Genomic DNA, 25091 nt, shown 5'->3' on the forward strand with positions numbered 1-25091 from the left:
AAAACCCTACTTGCTTAAGATATTGTTAAGTGGAATTCTGAATATCTGTAGCCAAAAGGTCTTCTGGTAGGTAAACCCCTTCTCAGCCCTCATCTCCTTCGTTAACTTTTTAAACCTCTCCCATCTCAGTAAAGCTACTGAGTCATTTTCAACATTTAACTCACTCTTCAACACACTAAAATTTATACCTGTTCTAAATTGGTAATCAAAAGCAAAGGACATATTTCTATCTTTATCTCACTTCATTCTACATCAATTGATAAGATTATGTCCATTCCTGGTTTCATTGCTTCATGATTTTCCTTTCTGTTTTTATTTTTCTATTGACAGTTCATTCCTCTAAGCTTCTACTGATTCCTCTTCTGCTTCACTTTCCCCACACTAGTAGTACTGACAGTATTGACAGTATTCCCAAAGTGCCCTTTACCACTGACCCTCTTCTTATTTGACTGCCTCTCAGGACTCTCTTCTTATAAGTACCATGAGCTAACTGGTTGTGCCACTGGAGCTCCTCAGGACTTTTTTTTTGGATGTCCCAGAGACACATCCAAATGCTCTCAAACTGAAAACATCATTGTTGCACAAAGATGGCCACTTTATGTGGTTTTAATTATAGAATCCCAATCCACACAAATAATAAATTCAAGTCATCCTTCTTGTTCAAATAGCCATACCTACCAGTTACAGCTTTTTTAGATTCTGCCAAATCATTGCTTGATTGTTCCTTTCCTAGCCCATGACACTGCCACTTTCTTAGTTTGTCCCTTAAAAATAATGAATCATAATCATTTTGACTAATCATGTCTAGCCCATATTTAGGATGTGGCAAGTATGTGTGGAATGAATGAAATTAAACTAGTATCATCATGACAGATCTATAAAATATCCCTCTGAGTGTTCTGAATGTTTTGAGTTGCAAATATTGTATTAATATGCTAAATTTCCATATTTATTAGTGTTTACTTCCCCATTCTCCTTATCATTTGATAGTTGAATAAGACACAAAGATGTGTATTTATTTGATTCTTCTGTACTTAAATACAATATTTAAATTAAGTTTTGTAAATAATCAGCTAATTTAACAACAGTTTAATGACTATGAAGAACTCAAAACAGCATGCTATTGCCTAAAGATTTGTACTATTATTCTATTACCTGGTAGAAACCAGCCTATATTTTAGGGGAGAAAGTAATGCAGGGAGAGGGGGAAGGGCATTATGAATTGGTAGAGGTAGAATATTTTGATTTGAAATATCTGACTGTGGAACAGAAGTGTCTAGACAACATACATAACAGAGTAAAAGGCCAAAGATTTCCAAGCATCATGGTTTGTAACATTTTAGCTAATAGGGAATCCCCCAGACCTTTTACATCCAAAATCTCTCATTTAGTAGGTAAGAAAATTGTGACCTGCTGAAAGAGAGTAACTTGTCCAAGTTAGTGGCAGGTCAGGACTACATACCAGGTCTTTGGGCTGTCCAGTTAAGCACTGTCACATTTTCTCTCCAGTGTGAAATCTCAGATGTCCCCAGGAGAATTTGCAGTATGATACAATGAAACTTATCTTGAGCATGAATCTTCACTGTTTATACATTGCTTACTGAAACCTTCTGGTATAAAGTATGTTTTACCTTCTGAATCAAGATTTCTTCACTTTCACATGATTTCTCTGCTGTGGTCTATATTATCTGATACGGTAGACTGTACTTCAACTAAAAGATACCCACAACTGTTACCTTTATTAAGTATCTACATCAACATGACTTTATCTGATTACTAAAGAGTTAATCATGATGATGTGGCCAGTGAAAACCATCCTCACATGTGAGTTCTTTGATGTCTTGTAAGGTTTGTACTGCGACTGAAGGCCTTTCCACATTCAGTACACTGATACGGTTTCTCTCCTGTATGAGTTCTCTGATGTACTATAAGGGATGAATTCTTAATGAAGGCTTTCCCACACTGATCACATTCATAGGGTTTCTCACCAGTATGAATTCTTTGATGCTCAATAAGGTATGCACTCTGGCTAAAGGCCTTTCCACACTCAGTGCATTCATAAGGTTTCTCTCCAGTGTGAATAACCTGATGTACTGTAAGGGATGATCGCCCAGTGAAATGTTTTCCACATACCATACACTCATAAGGCTTTTCTCCAGTATGAATTCTCCTATGTTGAGTAAGAGATGAATTCTTACTGAAAGCTTTTCCACACTGATTACATTCAAAAGGTTTTACTCCAGAGTGAAGTCTCTGATGTTCTATAAGGTATGTACTTTGGCTAAAGGATTTCCCACATTTGTTACATTTGTAGGGTTTTTCTCCAGTGTGATTTCGCTGATGTAGGGTAAGAGTTGAACTCTTACTAAAGGCTTTTCCACATTCACTGCACTCATAAGGTTTTTCCCCAGTATGACTTCTCTGATGAACGATAAGATGCATACTTTGACTGAAGGCTTTTCCACATTCATTACATTCATAGGGTTTTTCTCCTGTATGAGTTCTCTGATGCACAGTAAGATTCATGCTTTGTGTAAAGGCTTTCCCACATTCATTACATTTATAGGGTTTCTCTCCAGTATGAATTCGTTCATGTTGAATAAGGGATGAATTCTTACGGAAGGCTTTTCCACACTCTTTGCACTGATAGGGTTTCTCTCCAGTATGAGTTCTTGATGAACAGTAAGATTCATGCTCTGACTGAAAGCTTTCCCACATTCATTACATTTGTAAGGTTTCTCTCCAGTATGAATTCTTTGATGTACAGTTAGAGAGGAGCGTTCAATAAAGTGTTTGCCACATACATTACATCTATATGGTTTCTCCCCAGTATGGATCCTCTGGTGCTTAAGAAGGGATGAGCTCTGGCTGAAAGTTTTCCTGCATTCATGACATTCATAGATTTTCTTTCCTACAAACATTCTTTGATTTTTCATTAATTCAGAATTTTGTTTGGTGTCTTTTCCTTGTGAATTCCAATTATGGGACCTTTTTGCCATAGGAATGCTTTGTGGTATATCAAGGACTGAACCCCGATTGGAACATCTTTCAAATTCATCACCTCTACATACCCTCCTCTCTGTGAGAGTTTCCTCATGGGTGACTGCCACTTGGCCCAGATGTCTCTCCCATTGCCCCTCTAACCAATTACCAGGTTCCCAGGTTTCCCCTAAGGTTGAATGCCAGACACGTTCCCTTTCCATTATGACCCCATGGGATAAATCTTCAGTAATGTTGGGTTTTAGAGCTGACTGTTTGGTTTCAAGTCTTGTCTCCCAGTCTGGAAAAAAAAAAAAAATTCAAATATACATTGGTTTGTGTACTAGGAGACAGAAAATTAAACTAGAATAACTATTAGATACATTTTAGAGTTTTCAAAGGTATCTCTACAATTAGGTAGAGAAATTGGAAAGGAAGGAAAGAACAGTGGGCCAGTTGATGGAAAACAGGGGAATTAGAAACAGGGGATGGAAGATCTACTGGGTAAGCAGAGAAAGGAGTGAGCTCATTAAGGAGTGATGGGCAAACAATGAAGATGGAACAAAGGGAAAATATACAGAAGATCTAAGATTGGTAGAAGTAGATCAGAAAGCCCTGCTACATCATACTTGATATTCCTACAAGCAGTTTCTTTTTCTCCCATAAGGCTGCTTAGAATTCTGTACCAAAGTAATCTTCATAAAACATCACAATGTGATGTAATGAAAAAACTGTTAATCCTACAGTCAGACAAAACCATGACTTTTAACACTATTTACTTATCTCTCCAGGTCTGATTTTTTCAGATTTAAATTACAAGTAGAGACAATCTGATATGGGTAAGAAATGTACATAAACTACACTTGGGGAACATACTTGTCTGCAACATAAAAACATTTGAAATACTTGAAACTGATGTGATCTACAGGCTTCTTCCCCTTCAACTTTAAGTAGGCTCACAAAGATTCTAGAATGCTAAAGAGTTCTACCCTTTCCTAAATATCTTCTCCAGAAGAGTGAGAGAGTGGCAGGGGCAGGCAAAAGAAAACTGTTGAACAGTGGAGCAGGGGCTGAAGGAAAGACCCTGGAGATATTCAGACTTTACTTTCTCAGATCCAATAGACAATGGAGAGAGAGAACAGAAAGCTACGGTTTCAGAATCAGTTTATGATTGCTTATCCAAGTTAAGAGAGGAGAGGCAGACAACGAATCAATGAACCAAAGGCTGTGAGCACAGGCCTGACTGTGAAGTAAGAGATGCATTAACCAGGTTCCCATCCAATCTGACCTGTTTACACAAAAAACATACAAAGAGAAAAAGTGAAAAACCAAGCCAGCCCTGCATCTAAAGCACACATCCCACTAAGTATCCTAAAAGAAATCTAGCCAATTAAATAGGAAAATATTAGCAGGCAATATATGAAATGACATCTGTCTCTTGCCCCACCTCACTTTGGTCACATCCAGCTATCCAATTCAAGTTCTTTGGGAATAAAATGCTTCCCAGAAAACAACACAAAGAGCAAAGGAGAATCCATTCACACAAATAGATAACAATAAAGTCCAGAAGGAACTGCCTCCATTGAAAGACACATGGTACACAGAAAATACTGTTTGGAAACTATAAATAAATTTTAAAAATAATAACAGGAGAATTAGAAGAAAAGAAGGGAGAATAAATGTTGAGATAATTAAATGTTTCCAGTCACCAAAGACATAAAGAAAGTAAAAATAAACAAACAAACAAACAAACAAACAAATAGAAAACAGATGGTACAGGTCAGGAGAAGATATGTAGAACACATGACCCACAAAGAATTTGGTCCTGGACTTATAAAACAATGTCTATGAAACACAAGACCCATTAGAAAAATGGGCAAAAACTTGAATAAGCACTTAAGAAAAGTAAATGTGAATGGTTTGTAAACATAATAAAGATGCCCATCTCAGTGGTATACAGAGAAAGACAGAATAGAAATGCAGTAAGATACCATTAACACATCTCTCTGCATAATCAAATGTAAAAATTCAAACTAATAGTTTCAGATTTTGTTAAAAAGTACAGTAATGATAACTTTCACATGTGCTAGTGGGAGTGAAATTTTTTCCAAGTATTGGGAAAATAGTTTAGTCCAACTGAGATCAGACAGACTGTGAGTTAGCATATCTAGTAGATACAAATACTTAGGTAAATCTACCTAAGATCCATAATGCTTTGAGTAACACCGCACAACAGAAGAAAATAGGGAAAAACCCAATCTCCTTCAAGAAGGGAATGGGAAACTAAATTGTCCAACATTTATACAATTGACAAAAGTAATGATGACTTGAAATGGCAAGAGGGGTATCATTCCCTTGTTCCTGATCTTTGAAAAAAGGCTTTTAATCTTTCACCATTGAATATGATGCTATCAGTTATTCATATATGGCCTGTATTATGTTGAGGTAGTTCCTTCTAAGGTTTTTCAGTGCTAGTGGGAATATAAAATAGCACAGCCATTGTGGAGAACAGTATAGCAGTTCCTCAAAAAATTAAAAACAGAATTACCATTTAACTCAGCAAATTCCAGTTCATGGTATATACCCCAACGAACTGAAAGGGTGCACCAATGCTCACAGCAATGTTCGTAACAGCCCAAAGGAGGAAGGAATTCAAGTGTTCATCAATGAATAAACAAAATATAGTAAATGCATAAAATATTATTCAGCCAAAAAAGGAAATTCTACAACATGGATGAAACTTGAAGACATGCTAGGTGAAATAAACCAGTCACCAAACAATAAATATTTTGTGATTCCACTTAAATGAGAAGACCAAATTCAGAGACAGAAAGTAGAAAGAGGTTGCCAGAGATTCGGGGGAAGGAAGAATGGGATGTCAGTGTTTAATGGGTAAGTGTCAGCTGGGGAAGATGAGAAAGTTCTGGAGATTGGGTGGCAGTCACTGCTACATAACAAGGTGAATGCATTTAAATGCCTCCAAACTGAAGAAAAATGGCTAAGATGGTAATTTTATGTTATGCATATTGTACCACACACACATTAACTAGTTGTAGTAAAATAACACCTAAAATTAGTAACATATTAACAGTTCATAGTAGAGAGGACATATCATCAACCTGACAGATACTTAGTATTTGATAATATCCAACATCCATTTCTGATTTAAAAGAAAAAAATTAGCATTGCACTAAGCATAAAAAAAAAATCACAAAAGAATCCTAACAGGATCAAGGAAAGGGTTCTTACTATTTATTACTACTTCTATTGAATGTCATTCCAAAAGTGTGACCAATACAACTAGGCAATTGAGAAGAGAGGAATTTTCGTTCTTCCCAGATTATATGACTCTCTACGAACAAAATGAAAAACTGTCAGGATGGCTTTGCTCAGAATTAATGAAGTATGTGGGCCTGAAACGTTAGCTTAATGGTCAAGGACTGAACAATGTTTCAGACTCTTGACACTTTGCTATGTCATTAAATAAGGACTTTATAAAGCACACAGCATTATGCTCGACCATCCTAAGTGTTCAATGATTGTAAGCTGTTATCATTACCATTGTTTTATATTAAGAAATATGCAGTTCTGTATTCCTTTTTCCTTAAACAGGACTTTTTGGTGATAACTTACATTACTTTGTCTTAGAATGCTTTTTCAGCCTTTCCTGGTTAATTTATAGGATTTTATAATTTGGAGATTCATCGGGACATGAACAAGAGTCTCCAGAACCAGGGAGTCTGGTAAAGCCCAGATCTCTCAGTATTTATGACTAGAACAGGCTATAGTAGAGATCAAGAGCTTATACAGTACTGCGGGAGAGAGAGGGGGGTTGGGCAGCAGCCCAAGGCAAGTTGATTTATTTTTTTCCTTTTATATTTCTTCCACACCCTGTGAATAGTTAAAGTACTCAACAAAACTAAACTATTTCAGTACCCATCTGACTGTACTCCTATGTATATGCTTGCAACCCTACAATACATTCTTTAAATAGCAGCCCGATCTCTTAAGCATGACAAATCATGATTCAATATTTATTTATTAGCCAGACACTTCAAAGTGCTTAGGATGAGCAATGAACAAAAACACAAAATTCTGCCCTTATGGCACTTGTACTTAAGTGAGAGGAAGGAGGACAATCAACATAAGTAAAATACCTAGTACTTAAGCAGTATACCTTTTGGTAAAACAATAAAAGCAACAAAATGGAAATAGGGAATGTGAGACGTAAGGTTTGTAATTTTAAATAGGGTCATCAGGACAGACTTCGTGGAGAATTTTGCAAATTCTTATTTTTATCTTTAGAATTATTATTATTATTTTAGATACACATGACAATAGACTTTATTTCAACATATGCATATATAGAGTATAAACTTATTCAAATTAGGATCCCATTTTTGTGGTTATACACAATATGGAGTTTCACTGGCAGTGTATTCGTATACGAACACAGGAAGAAAAATTCACATTTAATTCAAGACTTTAAGGGGTTGAGAGGGAGTCACAGAAATATCTAAAGGAGAGCAACCAAGGGAGAGGGAAAAGCCAGTGCTGCAGCCCTGAGGCAGCAGTGGACCTGTTCTGTTAAGAATGAACAAGCTTTTTGAATACTTCTACATTTAGTATAGTTTTCTAGGTCAGAAACAAAGATGTGTATTTATTGAACATAGTGATGTTCATGTTGGCACAAAGGCAGACAGGGTCTATATAATAATATGATTCTTGGTGTTTGTGTATGTGTATACACATATATTTACACTTACACACACACACACAGTTACCCAAGACACCTGTGAAAATGATTCAAAATCACATATAAAGCACAGGCAACAGGCTTTCATATTTAGGAGTAGTTAGGGGTAGCTTCCTGGAAAGCATAAAATATTACAGAATCCCCAATTATATTTTTAATTTTTATAAAAATTTTAAAAACTATCTATCTATCTAATTATTTATTTATTTATTTATTTAATGGTACTGGGCACTTTACCACTGAGCTACATCCCCTGTCCTTATTTTTTATTTTGAGACAGGCCTCACTGAGTCTGGCCTCAAACTTGTGATCTTCCTGCCTCAGCCTCAGAATTGCTGGGCCCAACTTTAGTTTTTAGACCTAATCTTTGATAATAAATTTCTAACACTTTATACATGCATTAACTAAAACTCTGTATGTGTGTTAATTTTTGTTTCCTTAATAACTAAATATCATCAATTGATTTAAGTCTAATGACCACTGATTAAAATTAAAACTCACTTTTCTTTCCATTTTCTACTTATCTTTTATAAAAATAAAATCTAACAAAGCATTTGATAACTATATAAATATGTTAGTACAGAAAAAGATAAATCAAAAAGAAAATTAGAAGCTCTAGTTTTACTAATTATATTAGGAAATAATAAGAAGTCATAGCAAGGCAAGGAAATGAAATTATGATTTTTTTTTTTTAAGAATTAAACTTGGAAGACCAAAACAAAACACCTATGTTCAAATTCTGGCATGTTATTTCATCTCTCTGAGCCCATTTTTTCCACTATAAAAGGGGCTAATAATACCTACCCTGTAAGTTTGTTATGATGAGTAAATTAGATGATGACTGAGGAGCAGCCGAGCACAGTACTCAGTCGATGCATTCTCTTCTTGGCTTGGACAGGATACTAAGAGGACTAAATGGTAGATTAATCTGGCAGAAATATCCAAGAAAATCTGGAAAGAACAAGATCTAGAGTTTGCAAGACATCATGTTCTCTGGGCCTTGTTCCACTTTTCTGGATCTGTAGTTTCTCTTTCTCTAATGGATACTTCTGTCCCTTATTAAAACACATACCAGAGGCATTGTATCTCTGGCTTCTTTCAATTCTTATTCTTCCTTCCTTTTCTGTCGGAGTTAACCCTATGAAAATGATAGTCTGTATTCATTTGCTTCTCCTTCACCTGCTCTTTATTGTCTTTTCTTGTTTGTTTCTCCATCATTTTTTCATCGACAGCACACTTTCTTCTTCCCAGGGTGGCAGGCTACTTATACAAAGTCCACAGCATTTTCATGTCTTACTTAACACTGTGTTTTGCTTTTGATTTTCTCTCTTCCTTCACCCCAATTCTCTTGGCAACCCTGGTCTTCTCTGATCACTTTTTCTGTCACCTTTATGAGAGCATCTTTGGCCCCCAGACAAATGTTACTGGTCTCAAGGTTCTATCTGGATTGCTTCTGAACTTCTCACACACTCTTTGTGATAATTATCCAATTTTCATTGATATGAATTTCACAAATATGGTTACAAATCTGAAGTCACCCTTTTTCACTTGATTTCTAAAAATTTTACTTGATGTCATTCAGTATTCACTAAATACATTAAATACTCTGGCAGGCAAGGGGGTGGGCAGGGGGTACAAAGAAATATATGCTCAATAATACAATGCAGTGCTAGTATGCAGATAGATATTCATAGAGACAAGTAAAATACTGTACAATAATAAATGAAGAATCTTCTCCTAATGGAGAAGCCTGAAAGTGGTAAAGGAGTAAAGGAGAGGAAAACACTATATTAAAAACGTGTTTTCTTCTGCTGTCTCTGAAACACCCACCAAAATGACAGTAAAGGGACAAAAAAGTTCTAAATAAACTCACTAAAGTAATCTAGGGAATGAGGGAAAAAATGTTGCATGTATATACCAACGACCCCCCAAACAAACAAATCATAAGTGAAAAATCCTAAACATCTTAAACATCTTCCTATAAACAAGAGAGATTAATGCATACATTAAAAGAAATTGCTATTAAAAAAAGAAGGAGCCAGGCACAGTGCCACACATCTGTAATCCCAGCGACTCAGGAGGCTGAGAAAGGAGAATTATGAGTTCAAAGCCAGCCTCAGCAAAATAAAGGCGCTAAGCAACTCAGTGAGACCCTGTCTCTAAATAAAATTCAAAACAGGGCTGGGGATGTGGCTCAGTGGTTGAGTGCTCCTAAGTTCAATCCCTAGTAACCCTGCAACCCTGAAAAAAAGGACACTTAAAGGAAGGAAGCTCATGAAAATTAAAAAAAAAAAATCTGATAACAGAAACAGATTTTTTTTTAACAGAAGAAGTGAAAAGAAATAAGCACTCTCTTCTTTTCCTACCTCAGGGTCTTTGCACATGCTATCCCCTATAACCAAAATGTCTTCCCATACGGCCCATCAATTTATTTGAGCATCTGTTCAAAGGTCACATGTTCCCTGACCACATCTATAAACAGCAGTTCTGTTACTAACTTAGTCCCTTTATGCTGCTTGATTTTTTGCACAGCCTATAACCATATTATATTTATTAGCTCTCTTTCTTTCTTCCTTTCCCTATATCCTCCTTCCCTCCCTTCATTCTTAATTTATGATGTCTTCCACTAGAATATAAGTACCTCAAGGTAACTGCCTGTTTTTCCTACTACTATATCCCATAGCTAGGAATAGGGCCTAATATTCAGTATACATTTATATAAGAATAAATACCAATAAGTCATTTACATAAGAATAAATACCAATAGCAACAGTAGTCAAAGCCACAGACAGCTATAGTAAAAGAGAGCTATAATAAAAGTGATTGAAGATACCCTAAAAGATCATATTATACCAAGGAAATTAACATCAAAAACATAAAACAGTATCCAAAGCTGTGGAGTATGTAGCAAGATCCATTAAGATGTAATACACCCTTTGGCCTAGTAACTCTACTCCTAGAATCTGAGTTCTTTAGAGTTTACTAGAAACCAGCAGTGATAGTCCTAAAGTTTTTTTTTTTCCTGTTGTGAAACTGAACATTCCTAAAGAAACTACTGGGACAGAATTTCTTCAAGCAAGCACCAGATAAATAACTTCTTCCTTCCACAAGGAAATGTAAATAGGCAGGCTTACTGAAGGCCTGCAAGGGAAGACTCTAGAGGTTTACAAGGGCTATTTCAGCCTTTAGAAGATAAGTCATTTCTTCTGACCTTTGTATCTATTAGATAAACCTTTTTTAATGTTAGACTTAATCGAACAACCATAGCTTGACAAAGAACAGACTCCCGCCTTGACCAATTTTCTCATGATCAGTAATGATAGGTAGCCCATAGACATGAGCATATAGAGTTAAGGGGAAACTGCCAACCCCCAGGCTTTCTGTTAAAAAAGCAATTTACCTAAGGCTACTTCTGCCCTACTCTGGTTTAAGTCAATAGGATATGTTATATTCCTCAGCAAACAACCTGTTATCTGCAAAGCTACTATCAGGTTCTCCCTATATAAGAAGAATATGTTACCCTAAAAGGAAGACTTTTATGACCTTTATACAAACCAAAGATTACAGGACTCAGGAAAACAGGACAATTACAAACAAAGACCAATGACCATAAAATCTGTAAGAACAAGTTCCAATTAGAACAAATAAGTACAAGCTGAGGTAACTCAGAGCTGCTTTTAGATCTAAATTTAACATATCCTTTTAATGGTAAAATTTCCTCTTCTCCCCATAAGTTTTGCTTAGGTACCTGTGGGTAAGACCATGCTCAGTAGAGACTTAAAAATCTGATGCAATCCTACTGTAAATCAAAAGTTGAAAGGTGGTACCTAGGCAGAACACTCTAGAAATTTTCCTAAGACCTCCAATAATACTGGGAAACAAAGGGGGTTCATTGTCACTATCCTCTGAGAGGACTGGCTCTCTCCCTTAAGACTGTCTTTTTTTTTTTTTCCCTTTTCTTTTCCCTTCTAATAACTGATGCTATATTATTACTAAGTCTTGTATCTTGTCTGAAATTTTATCATGCAAGAGAAAAAGAGCAAGAACAAAGCACAATCTCCTGTATCAGATACCATTCAGTCCACAGGTCAAATTTCCCCACCCTGCCTTAACTGCCTAGGTAATGTTACCAGGTATATTATTTGCTTTCAATGTATCAAATTACCTTTATTTTCTAACAAGTTGTAATAACTGCTTTTTCTTTGTAATATTCATTCAAGACAACTTGAATTTGTTTTCCTGGGCCGAGTTATTCTTGTTTAGCTCAAACTGTTTTCTTATTTCCTTCAAGATACAGTTATTACTTTGCCCAGATACTTCTATGATTTTTAAAAATTTCTTTGTACTTACATAGACCTTTACTATCCAGAGAGCAAATAAATATTTACTATCGGGGGCTGGGGTTGTGGCTCAGTGGTAGAGTGCTTGCCTAGAATGTGTGAGGCAGTGGGTTCGATTCTCAGCGTCACATAAAAAATAAATAAAATAAAGATATTTTAAAAATACTTACTAATTCTTTAATATAAAAAAATGTATAGAAAGAAGGGATAGGGCTGGGGATGCAGCTCAGTAGCAGAGCACCTGCCTAGTGCTAGGGGACAGACAAATGAGAATGGTGGGAATGTGCGGTTAAGAGAAAAATTCTATAAAATGGGCCCACTGTGCTGATCCCCACATGCTTTCTTTTCCAAAAAAGCAATTCGCCTGCAGCCCTGCCTGGCCTGAATGGACAGGATATGTCACATTCCTCAGCAAACTGAGGCAGGGGTCAGTGTAAATAATGAATGATTGGGGTTGAGACGGTGACAATTGGTCATCACCAGTTGGCAAATGGTTAACTTCTACCATTGTGCTCCAGCACTCTGGGTTGCTAACAATTAACCTCCCCACTCCTGCGCCTTCCTGCTCCCAGTCATAAATATGGGAAAAAGGAGAAGACAATAATTATAAGAAAGCAAGTTGTACCCCTGCCATAGGCTTTCAGCTCTGAAACCCCCTCCTCTTCGGGGAAGTCTGTCCTCTATCACTTTCTCAAATAATACTTGCTTGCTGCGCTTGCCTTGGCAATCCTCAGGTATTTATTCTTCAACACTAGGGAACAAGAACCCATTCCCAGTCTACACTGGACAGGTATCACTAGCATGCAGGGCTGTGGGCTCTGGGTTCAATCCTTAACATCATGACCAAAAAAGAAAAAAGAAAAAGATGTGGTGATAGATACTTTCATATATCATAAGGAAAATAAAGGTCTAAAATGCATTTCTGCAGAAATAAGCCAGTGATAATATCTAAAAAAGAACTTTTGTGATGGGGGTTAGTGACCAGGTAATAAAGATTAAGAAGCATTAAACATTAAGAGGCAAATACAACTGGATGGTTAGTGAATGTAGATTAAGAATTTGGGAATGAGAAAGAAAATATATACAATGGAAGGCTGCTACAAATTAAAATGAAGCTACAGTGATTTTTCATGTTTTAAAACATAGACTATAAAACACCTATCTGAGGCAAAGAAGAAGAATGCTGGTTACCTTTAAATGTGAAGAAAGCTTCCAAATATTTAAGTAAAGGAAGGGAATTTAGGAATATAAGTTACAGCTGAGAAGAAAAATTCATGAAAGACAGTAAGAGGAGACACCTTATTCAGAGGAGGGAGAGAATGTTAGAGATTCAATTCAAAGTCCAGATGAAGACAGAAGAAGCAGTGACTGCTATCATTTACTGAATACTTTGTATGTTCCAGGCAACAATATAAGTGAAACAAATGTAGTGACTCGTTTAATCCTCATAATGTGTTACTTCCCTCTAAGATAAGGACGTAGGCAAGAGCTAAGAAGAATGTGTCCCATCAGTAATTCGGAGGTGTCCTCAGAATAGTATCAATTGGTGCTAATCTCTCCAGACCCCTGAAGTGATTTCTCCCCACTGAAATACATTACAAATCCTTGTATTCTGACACTTACCTGGAGAGACACACCCTGGGAGTTCTTTGTTCTTCAGATTCAACTCTTCTTGTTCCAGCTGGGAGATCACTTGAGGTTTGGAAAGCTGATGCCCTACATAGGAGGAAAGAGAACAAGTTTGGGTTTTGAACTGAGTCTAAAAACCAATCCCAGTATTGTTCTGATTCCTTCCTTGTCAAGGCTTCTGAAACAAAGGAAGCTATGGTTTATGAAATTTCCCATTTTCCACTCTCTACAGAAAAGACCATTCACCCTGAAAGAGGGGACACCAAGCAAATTCCCTAAGACAATGTCCTATAAGAAGCTAGGATTTCAAGTCCAAATTCATGAATTTCAGATGTTGTACAAGATTGGGGGGAAAAGGTGTCAAGGGGTAGGTCCTGAATTACAAGGAGAAGTCCTTACCCAGTGAGACCAGGTTCCTGTAGTTTTCCAGCATCACCTTCCCATACAAGTTCCTCTGAGCAGAATCTAGGTGCATCCACTCCTCCCAAGTGAAATCCACAGACACATCCTTGAATGTCACTGACTCCTGAAACTATAAATTCCTCCTCAACAAGGGATTATATCAGTAAAACCCTCTGAGGGCAGTGAGAAACCAAGTACACTAGGAGAAAGGCTAGGATAGAGATCTGTGTGAGAAAAACATTCTACCTTTCGACAAACAAAACATCTGCAATGAAAACACATTATTATGAAATAATCAGATAAATATAATATAGAAAGTGGTCTGGGAATTAAGAACAAAAAAGTCGGTATAAGGGAATGCTAAGGTTTGAACTTGGAGGTGGTTTGTCCCCAAAGATTGTATAAGAAGCTTGGTCCCCAGGATGGCAACATTAAGAGGTGGTGAACCTTTATGGGGTAGGGCCTAGTGGGAGATTGTTACTGGTACCTCCCCACTCTCTTGACTTCCTGTATTGCCACATGATCTCCCTCTTGCATACACTCCCACCACTGTGATACCATCTACCATGAAGCCTTCACCAGAATCAACTAGAAGCCAGTGTGATGTCCCTGAACCTCTAGAACTGTGAGCTAAAAGCCTCTTTTGTTAATAAAGCACCCAGCCATGCTTATTTTATTATAGTAACAGAAAGCAGACTAATACAGGGAAGGTTACCAAAAGCTGCTCTAGATTTCTACTGGAGAAGTGATAATGTTCCGATCACTTCCTATTTAGCCCACTGGTGAAGAAAGGATTTCCTGCCCAATTTATTATAAGAGAATGAAACACATGACACTGGATACATGAGATGTACAGTAATTTATTAATCACATTTTGTCACAGTCCAGGAAGGAAGACATCACACACCATGCAGGGTCACACAGGGTTTTACCCAGAAACAGACTGAACCAGCAGGGGCTGTGAGAGGCAGGTTTTGTAGTGACAAGAAGTGACCTGTGGTTACTGTGGAATGATACAATTGGCTTGTCTGAACAATTTCACAGGCTGACAGGGAAGTGAAATGGTTAGGTGGAGCACTGGGCAGAACGCATCTGGTAGAGCTGATGGTGGAGACAGTTGGAAGACAGCCTTTACTACTAGTGAAGGCATATGCAGTGAGAGCAGGTGAACTCACCACTGGGACTCATGTCCTGACTCACCACATCACGAGGCCTAAAGATGTCAAGAGAGGGTGTGGCCTTACAATACAAGTGGGAATCCCACTTTTTAGAGGAAATTATGTGTAACAGGATTGACTTAGAATGTGAATTGTTTATCTTATAGAGACTAGCCTCAACTGAAAAAGGCATTTCAGATTTATAAGTCTATTGAAGCCTGTTCTCTATTCTCTATCCCTTAATACAGGAACTAAAACACTGTAAGTATTTAATATCTATTAAATGAGGGAACACATAACTAAGTGTGTGGTTACTATAATAACAACTAGCTGACACTTATTTCTTGGCATTTTAATCACTCATTTCCCATTATCTCCTGTACAGCTCTAAGTGATCAGTCATTCAGAGAAGGAGCAGCAAAAGTGAAGAAATATCTGTAGCCAGCTGATATTAAGAATCTAGGGTTGGGGTTGTGGCTCAGTGGTAGAGTATTTGTCTTGCATGTGTGAGGCACTGGGTTCAATCTTCAGGACCACATAAAACAAATAAATAAAATAAAGGTATTGTGTCCATTAAAAAACAAAAAGAATCTAGGCCAATGTCCATTAATAGAAGCTGATTAAACTATGATACACTTGTGCACTACGGAAGACAGAAGCTCTTTATATATCGATATGGACAGTTTTCAAGATTCATTGTGAAGTGCAAAACTAAGCAAACAAACAAAAAAACCAAAAACATCAAAACAAAACAAAAAATAAGACGTGGAATGCAGAATCCTGAGTAAACATTACCTTTTACCAACTGGATAAAATATTGGGGAAAATTATATACATATGGACTTTTGTTGTTTCTTCTGGAAGGCTCCATAAGAAATTATCATCATTGTCTTCTACAGGAAGGGATCACTAGGAGGCTAAGAGACACGGGTAGAAAGCAGAGATATTTTGCTTGAGTGCTCATTTATATATATATATATTTTTTTTTTTCCTGTAAGGATTGAACCAAGGGCTTCATGCATGCATGTATAAAAGCACTGAGCTATAAACCCAGCCCTTTTTATTTTATTTTGAAATGGGGTCTCACTAAATTGCCCAGGTTGGTCTTGAATTTGTAATCTTTCTGCCTCAACCTCCTGAGTGGCCAGGATTTTAGGCCTGGGCTAACCATCCTGGCTAATTTATATTTTTTTAATTCTGAATATATTATGTGACTATATCAACCATTCAGATTTTAATTAAAAAACTAAAATCTGAAATCATGAGTGAACATCAAACAAACCCAAATTGAGAAATATTATACAAAATAATTGGCAAGTATTCTGCAAAAGTGTCAAAGTCATCAAGTACAAAGACTATTGCAGATTAAAAGAGATTAAGGAGATATCACAACCTAATGCAGTGTGTGATTCTTGTCTAGATGAAGGATATTTAGGGAAAGGTGGCAAAATATAGTAATGCTAGTAGATTAGCAAATGGTATTGTAATCTGTGTAAGTTTCCTAATTTTGATAACTATATTTTGATTATATAAAATAAAGGCCTTAGTTTTAGGAAACACATAGTGAAATACTTTGGAGTTCAATCATGTCTATAACTTTTTCTCAAATGGTTTGGAAACACAAACACACACATATTCAAATATGAAGGAAGAAAGAGAATGAAAGAAAGTATGGTAAAATGTTAGTCCAGGTGAAAGCTGTCTAAAAAATTCCTTGTATTATTTTTGCAACAGGTTTTCACATCTGAAAAATTTCAAAATGAAAGGTTCCTTTTTAAAAAAAAATCATGAGATAAAGTTGGACATAGTGGTATGCACCTGTAATCCCAGCTATTCAAGAGGCAGACACAGGCAGAACACTTGAACCCACTGAGTTTGAGGCCAGCCTAGGCAATATTGCAAGACCTGCCTCAAAAACAAAAACTAAAATTAAAACACACACACACACACACAAATAAAAAAATGAGATAGCATTTTCCATCCTTGGAATAACTAAAATAAAAAAAAAGACTTACAATACAATGTGCTACAGATTGAATGCATCCTTTATAAAAGATAAGTTGAAGTCCTAACTCTTAGCACACTGAGAATGTGACCCTATGTGAAAATAAGGTTACTGCAAATTTAACCAGTTAAGATGAGGTCATAATGGAGAAAGGTGGGCCCCTACTCCAATATGACAAGTGTCCTTATGAGAAAATGTCCATTTGAAGACACTAACACACAGGAATGCCATGTGACAAAGAAGGTAAAGATTGGAGTTATGCAGCTATAAGGCAATGATCACAATGACTGCCAACAAATACCAAAGGGAAGAAGCTAGGAAGAAGGATATTCCCACAGGTTTCAGAGAAAGTTATAGCTCTGAAACTGCCTTGATTTTGGATTTCTGGATTCCTAAACTGTGAGAAAATAAATTTCTGTTGTTTTGAACTACCCAGTTTGTGGTATTTTGATACAGCAGCCCTACTAGGGAATATGATACATCAAGCACAGCAGAGGATGCTGAGCAACTAGAATTCTCAGACGCTGCTGGTGAACATTTAAAATGGTACATACACTTTGGAAAACAGCTTCATAGTAATTAAAAACAGGAAACAAACAAAATGTTTATGATGAGTGAATGGATGAACAAAATGTGGTACATTCAATGGACTATTAGATATACAAAGGAAGGAACTACTGCTACATACATTATGGATAGATCTAAAAAATAATGTGTAAAGCAAAAGAAGCCAGTCACAAAAATGACTCCTGATATGGTTTCATTTGTGTGAAGTTCTAGAAAGACATGACTAAAGTATAATAATAGAAATCCCAGTCAGTGTTTGCCTGGGACGGGTGATATGGACTCTGGTAAGAGAAGAATTCTGAGATGCTCTAAATTAAGTTACAGGCCAGAGAATAGAGGGAAGAAAGAGATAAGAGAAGGCTACTTCAACCCAAAGCTTCAAGGAAAGTCAACGAAGAAAAATGAAAAATAATAACAAATGCTCCAGATTCCTTGCCTATATGCTGAGAATTACCCACCAAGGCTACATCACATTCTGCTTGTGAAACCAACCAAATAAGAAATAGCAAAAATTTCTCTTTATGTACTAACCTATCCCAGGACCTTGCTATGCCCTCATATCTACAGCCAATGTAGGCTCAATATAAATGATTTTATGTTTCTTCTCCCCAAAATTTCATTATAAATTGCCTTGAGGTCCTGTGGACATTCTTCTACCTGATATCTGGCCATGCTGCTGGTGGCCTAGGGATTTGTCCCAGGACTCATCCTTCGCCTTTTGGCTAGCATCTGTACAGTTCAAACACTGTATTTTCAGAGACCTCTTAGTCTTGAAAGTTTAAGAACCAGAAAGGGCCATAAGGATCCCTTCTGGGGCAATGAAAATGTTCTACATCTTCATTGGGATGGTGGTTATGTTAGTACATAAATTTTTCAAAGCTAAATTAATTTTATACTCTATGTGGGTTATTTTATAATCATCATATCTCAAAAAAGCTGATTTAAAATTTTAACTCTAAAAAATTTTAGCATTATCACTACTACTACTACTACTACTACTACTACTAGTACTATTACTACTATTTTGGTAGCAGGGATTGAATCCAGGGGTGCTTAACCACTGAGCAACATTCCCAGTCCTTTTTTATACTTTACAGAGAGACAGGGTCTTGCTGAGTTGTTCAGGGCCTTGCTAAGTTGCTGAGGCTGGCTTTGAACTCAACATCCTCATGCCTCAGACTCCTGAGCCACTGGAATTAGAGGTGTGTGCCACCCTTAATTAATAGTATTTTAACATCAAATCAAATCCAGGATACTGATAATCAAATGACAACTTTCATTAACCAGAATCTTTCAGATCACCCCCTTAAATGTTCCCCTTTTTTTAGAAAGTCCCCTTCTCTATTATTCATTATTGCTTTATGGTTTTTTATTTGGTTTTGGTGGTGCTGGTGATTGAACCCATAGTCTTGTACATGGCTAGACAAGTGCTCTACCACAGAGCTATACCCCTATCCCCTACTGTAAGTTATTTTATCTTTTATAAATGAGCTTAGTTATTATACTGAAGAGTGAAAGTAGTACAAATAAAAATCACAACAGCTAATACCTGTCTCCATGAAACTTTCTTTAAACTGTTCTTTGATGAATAAATGAACAACATATTTAAAAGAACCCTAATACCATACCTGATCTTATGAAAAGAGAAAATACCCTAAACATCTTGATTTCTCAGATGACAAAGTTAAGTAAGTTTAACCTTAAAAATATATTTTTTAAAGCACTTAGGACCAAGTCTCCCTACTTTCTTTTTCAGAGAAGCAACAACTCCAGATTCCAGGAATACTAGCAGGTCCTAATTTCAAGTAATATCTCAGGGCAAAAAAGGTCTGGTTTCCTCACTAGTGATTTCAGCTTCATGATTTCCTCTTTCTGATGGATACTGCTTTTTTTCTAGAAAAACTTTCACTTTTATTTTTTTTTTTTTTTTTGGTATCAGGGATTGAACCCAGTGGTGCTTAACCAGTGAGCCACATCCCCAGTCCCTTCTTATATTTTATTTAGAGACAGGGTTTCACTGAGTTGCTTTAGGACCTTGCTAAGTTGCTGAGGCGGGCTCTGAACTCATGATCCTCCTGCCTCAGCCTCCTGAGCTGCTGGGATTAGAGGCGTGCACCACCTCACCTGGTTAGAAAAACTTTTATTGTGGTAAGTCCCTTACCAAAATTCCTCAGACTGATCTCCAAGGCACCTCTTCCATCCCCAAGCCTGCCAGGTCACCACACATGCAAACTCCTCTTTCCCACTTGATTCCAAAAAGGGTATCAGATTCCCTCTATGCCAGTCAAGCATGTCTCACTATCAGTGAGTGCTACCATTACCCCACCAATCTGGACTAATACTAAGGATGCCTAGCAAATATTGAACACCTTCAACACTATAGGAACCAAGCTAAGGCCCTTTTCATTTGCCTTATTCTATTTGAGCTTTGAGGAAACCTATGAAATAAACAATGCCAAGTGTATTGCAGACTTTCAGTTAATGTTATTATTTCTATCATCACTATGGAGAAGTAATGCTTTAAGGAAGTCAAGTTAGTTGCCCAAGACAATGTAGGTATTAAATGACAGGGTCAGCATTTATATTGGGACACTCCAACTCCATTATATAGCAAATCCTCTATATTTATTCATTTCCAACCCTTTAGATGTGCAGACATCCCCTTCTTTTCCTGCTGTCTTACCCTGATATTCCTCTTCTCCAGATCCTAGAACACTGATAATCTGGGAACCTAGCCATACTTGGTCTTACCATCATTTTCATGTACAATCATAAATGTATCCTGTAGAGATGTGTCCTCTTTTATGATTCCTGAAAGCACATAAGCCCTATAAACATGAGGACCATCTATGATTTTTGTTCCTTTTCTGATCCTTGAACACTATCAGGAATTCAGTAGGCCAGGGTATCAGTGGCCTGAGAACAGAGGGACACTGAGGGAGGCTTTGTAAAAAATCCCCAACATTCTGATATGTCAATAGCCTTGTCCTCTGCAGTGAAGCCCCCACACAGTATAGGAGTAAGAGGTTTGAGAGAAAAATAAGCTCACCTGAGCTCCCAATGGCATAGGCCCAGCAGTCATTGCCTTCTTCCTTCCTGTGGGGTCCTTCCTAGGGAATGTGGAGCCAAGGGAAGGAAAGGAAGCCATGAGAAACTGGACTCCTGCAACAAAAAAAATACCTACAGATAAACAGGAGTGTAAGGCACCTACATAAAGAAAACTATAATTTTTATTTATAGTTTACTCAGTTAAGCTTATTTAGATATATAAAGAAAGATGAACACAGAGATACTTACTACATTCCTGGATAGGATGTCACAGTATTCTAGGCTGTCACTTCCATGAAATGAATTTTTGAAACTATACTCCTAATTAAGCTACACCTGAATAACAATATTTTGAAGTTAATTATGGAAAAAATGACGTAAATTGTTTCGTACAACAACCAAGAAATTTTTTAAAAAGAATACTGATGAAGTTGATTGCACGGTGGCATATGTTTGTAATCTCAGTGGCTTGGGAGGTATGAGGCAGGAGGATTGTGAGTTCAAAGCCAGCCTCAGCAGTTTAGCAAGGCCCTAAGCAACTTATTAAGACCCTGTCTTTAAAATATAAAAGAAGGGGGCTGGGGATATAGCTCAGTTGGTAGAGTGCTTGCCTGGCAGGCACAAGGTCCTGGGTTCAATCTCCAGCACTGCAAAATAATAATAATAATAATAATAATAATAATAATAATAATAATAATAAAATAAAATAAAATATAAAAAAAAGTGGTGAGGATGTGGCTCAGTGGTTAAGCACCCCCTGGATTCAATTCCCAGTACAAAAAAAAAAAAAAAAAAAAAAAAAAACTAATGAAGACTGTTATGGTTTGGATATAAAATATTCCCTCAAATTTCCTGTGTTGAAGGTTTGGCCCTCAAAACAGCAGTGTTCAGAGATGGAGCTCTTGGAAAGTTATTGGATCAAGAGGGTTTTGATCTAATCAATGAATTAGTCCACTGATAAATTATATATAATTTGAGGCATTTTTGGGAGGTGGTAGAAACTGTAGAAAGTGAGCCTAGTTGTAGGAAGTAGATCACTGAGAGTGTGCACTGGAAGTGTGTATCTTGTCCCCAGTCCCTTCCTCTGTCCCTCTTGTTTCCTGGCTGCCACTCATGTCTTTCCCCCATGATGTTTATTTCCATTTAGGTCCAAAGCAATGGAACTGACCATGGACCTCTGAAATTGAGAGCTAAAATAAAGCTTTCTGTGCTGCAGATATAGCTCAGTTGTTAGACCGCTTGCCTTGCAAGCACAATGCCCTGGGTTCAATCCCCTGCACTTGCAAAACAAAATAAAACAAAGCTTTCCTCCTTTAAGTTTTTCTCAGGTATTTGTTACAGTGACTAAAAGCTAACACAAAGACAAATTCCTCATGTTCACATTCATATGTGGAAGTTAAGTAAGTTGATCTCACCGAAGTACAGAATAAAAGTTACCTAAGGCTTTGGAGAGGAGAGAAGGACAGAGAGAGGTTGGGTATTAGGCACAAAAATATAGTTACACAGGAGGAATAAGTTTTAATGTTCTGTAACACAGTAGGGTAACTTGAGTTAATAATAACTTGATGTATATTCCAATATACCTAGAAGAAAGGATTTTAAATGTTCCCAATACAAATGATAAATATTTGAGGTCATGGGTATGCTAATTATTCTGATTTGATCATTGCATACTGTATACATGTATTGACTATAACACTCTACCTAAACCACAAACATATTATCAAATATTTTAAAATAAAAAAGAATACTGATGGCAGTTTACCCATCCAGAATTTTTAGTTATATTAATAAGAACACAGTGTTACCAAATAGGCAGAATCGCTCATTAACCAAACTGTAAACTGTATAAGGGCTCATGATTTTAAGCTGTGGCAGTGAGAACAACTGTAGGTAAAACAGATGAACTCTGTGCCCTAATGGGTATTATTATCTAACAGGGGAAAGGATCAGTGGAACAATTTGAAATCTTGCCACATAGAGGATTCATTGAAAATGTACGCATAAGAATTCGGGGGCTGAAAGTATAGCTCAGTGGTAGAGCACCATAAAAAAATTCAGGATATAAAAAATGTGGCATTTCACATCAGTGAATAAAATTATTCAAAACTTATAATAAGGACTTTCCATTTGGGAAAAAGTTAAGATGTACATGTGGAATGACACAAAAAGTATTGGAACAAAGTACAGATGAGGCTCCTTAATAATGATGTTGAAGAACCAAACATGAAGAATGGTTCTATGTTTGATATGAACATGTAACATCTCTGCACAGTTAGGAAATATATGCTTGTGTATCCGAAAATTTAAAACTAAAACAGAGACTGTGGGTTTACAGGGCAGTGGTAGAGTGCTTGCCTAGTATGTGTAAAGCTCTGGGTTACATTCCCAGTATCAAAAACAAAAATGGTGAATGCCTATAATCCCAGCAGCTGGGAAGGCTGAGGTAGGAGTATTGTGAGTTAGAAGTCAGCGTCGGCTACTTGGCAAGGTCCTAAGCAATTTAGTGAGACCCTGACTTAAAAACTCAAAATAAAATATAAAAAGGGTTGGGGATGTGGCTCAGTGGTACAGTATCCTTGGGTTAAATCTCCAGCAAAAAAAAAAAAAAAAAAAAAAGTCAACTACATAAAAATTCTCCTAAATATTCAAAACGCAATTTAAACAACTTATTCACACCTTTCAGAAGGTTAAAGAAAATGCTAACACTCAAGAGTTGTTGTGGGTCAACACTGCAAGTGTTTATATAAATGGATACTTCTGTTGGGAGGGAGGAGAAAACAGGTGGTATTAAAAAACACTGTACCACTGACCTAGAAATACCACTTGAAGAGATTTATAGACTGAGACAACAATGCAAAGATGTACCTAGTCAGACTGTCTATATCATTTACATATACTTATATATATATAAAAAACTGGGTTGCAAAGGACACAGCCACACTTTCCCTCACACTCATTAAATATCGATGTTAGCTGTTTTTAAAATTGGTATAAGTAAATGTTTTCAACGTATTAAAACAATTCTTAAGTTTATTCTCTATCTCCATTGAGTGACAGTTACACAAAAAAATGATGGAACTTAAGATTCCTGCACTTTAACCTTACCAAATGCATTTCATCACTCAATTGTAATGGGCAAATGGATAAAGTGATACTAATATTCATATTTCCGTCTAAAAAAACAAAGTGACATATTTATACACATGTACAAACAGACATGCAGATTTTGAGAACTTTCGAATGATTTTGCTCATCTGAATTTTCTGGTTGATCTACAGTTAAGTTTTAAAAGGAAAAAGAAATGCTTCAAAACAAACAAACAAACAATTTCCTGAAGTAGAAATCTGCAGAGTGACTTCCCAATTCTTTTGAACAGATGGGTCAAGGGGAGCCCACGCCTGCGCCCTTTTGAATCAGAAACCAGTGGGTGGGATCTGAGATGCGGTTTACACAAAGGCCTGGAGCCTGGAGACCCCGGACTGTGGTCCAGCATCCCTCCGGACTTCGAGGGGCAAATCCCCTTCACGTTGGCGACGAGTTCCAGGACTAGGATGCGCAGGGGCCGGGAAAACCCTCGAAAAGGGACCCGGGGTCCGAGCTACCGCCCATGCCTTCGGCCCTCATTGACCCTTCCAACCCCGGAACGCTGCGCCAAGTTCCCCGCCCCCGCCGCTCCGGGGCTGTGGTCCGGTCTCGGCGTCCTCCTCAGACAGGTGGAAGGTCTGAGTCGGGGACATTCCTAGCTCTAGATGTTCTCACCGCGGCCTGGCTCCGGGGGACGTGAGGGGGCGCACCTGCTGCTCAGTGGCCGGGCCATCCGCAGTGGCGTAGAAGACTCTCCCCGAGACCATTCGCAACCGGCTCCGCCCCCCAGACCGCAGAGGCCTCCCTCTTGCAGTTCTGAGTTCGTCGGAGACCCGCCGCCGGTGCGCTGGGAGCACCGCACTCACCCTCTCGCGGAAGAAGTGGGAGCGGCCAGCAGACTGACGCAGCCGCGCCCGGCACGTCGTACTACATTTCCCACAAGGCCGCGGGGCCACAACGCCGCGTCCGAGTGCGCAGGCGCGGGGCGCTGGAGTGCGGCCCGGGGGAGGTGGCGCCTGTCTTTGACGGGGTTGCCAAGAGTGAAATGGACGTGCGCTACCACTTTAATCCTGCTTCCCTAAAGAAGCTATCCTTAGATCCTGTCGGAGGGCAGTGAGGAT

The 25091-nt window shown here is 37.6% G+C and overlaps 1 protein-coding gene across 1 annotated transcript; it reads right to left on the reverse strand.

Annotated features, from left to right (window-relative positions):
- Positions 1–478: 478 nt before the first annotated feature.
- Zfp2 (ZFP2 zinc finger protein) lies at positions 479–24846 on the reverse strand. The gene is given in 6 exon segments (XM_047555029.1): positions 479–2675; positions 2678–3280; positions 13699–13791; positions 14104–14236; positions 20885–20997; positions 24646–24846. Coding segments are annotated over 6 exon segments (1857 nt in total). The 5' UTR covers positions 24704–24846; the 3' UTR covers positions 479–1818.
- Between the last annotated feature and the right edge of the window lie 245 nt (positions 24847–25091).

This window comes from Sciurus carolinensis, chromosome 6, assembly GCF_902686445.1.
Source record: "Sciurus carolinensis chromosome 6, mSciCar1.2, whole genome shotgun sequence".
NCBI classification, from domain to species: Eukaryota; Metazoa; Chordata; class Mammalia; order Rodentia; family Sciuridae; genus Sciurus; species Sciurus carolinensis.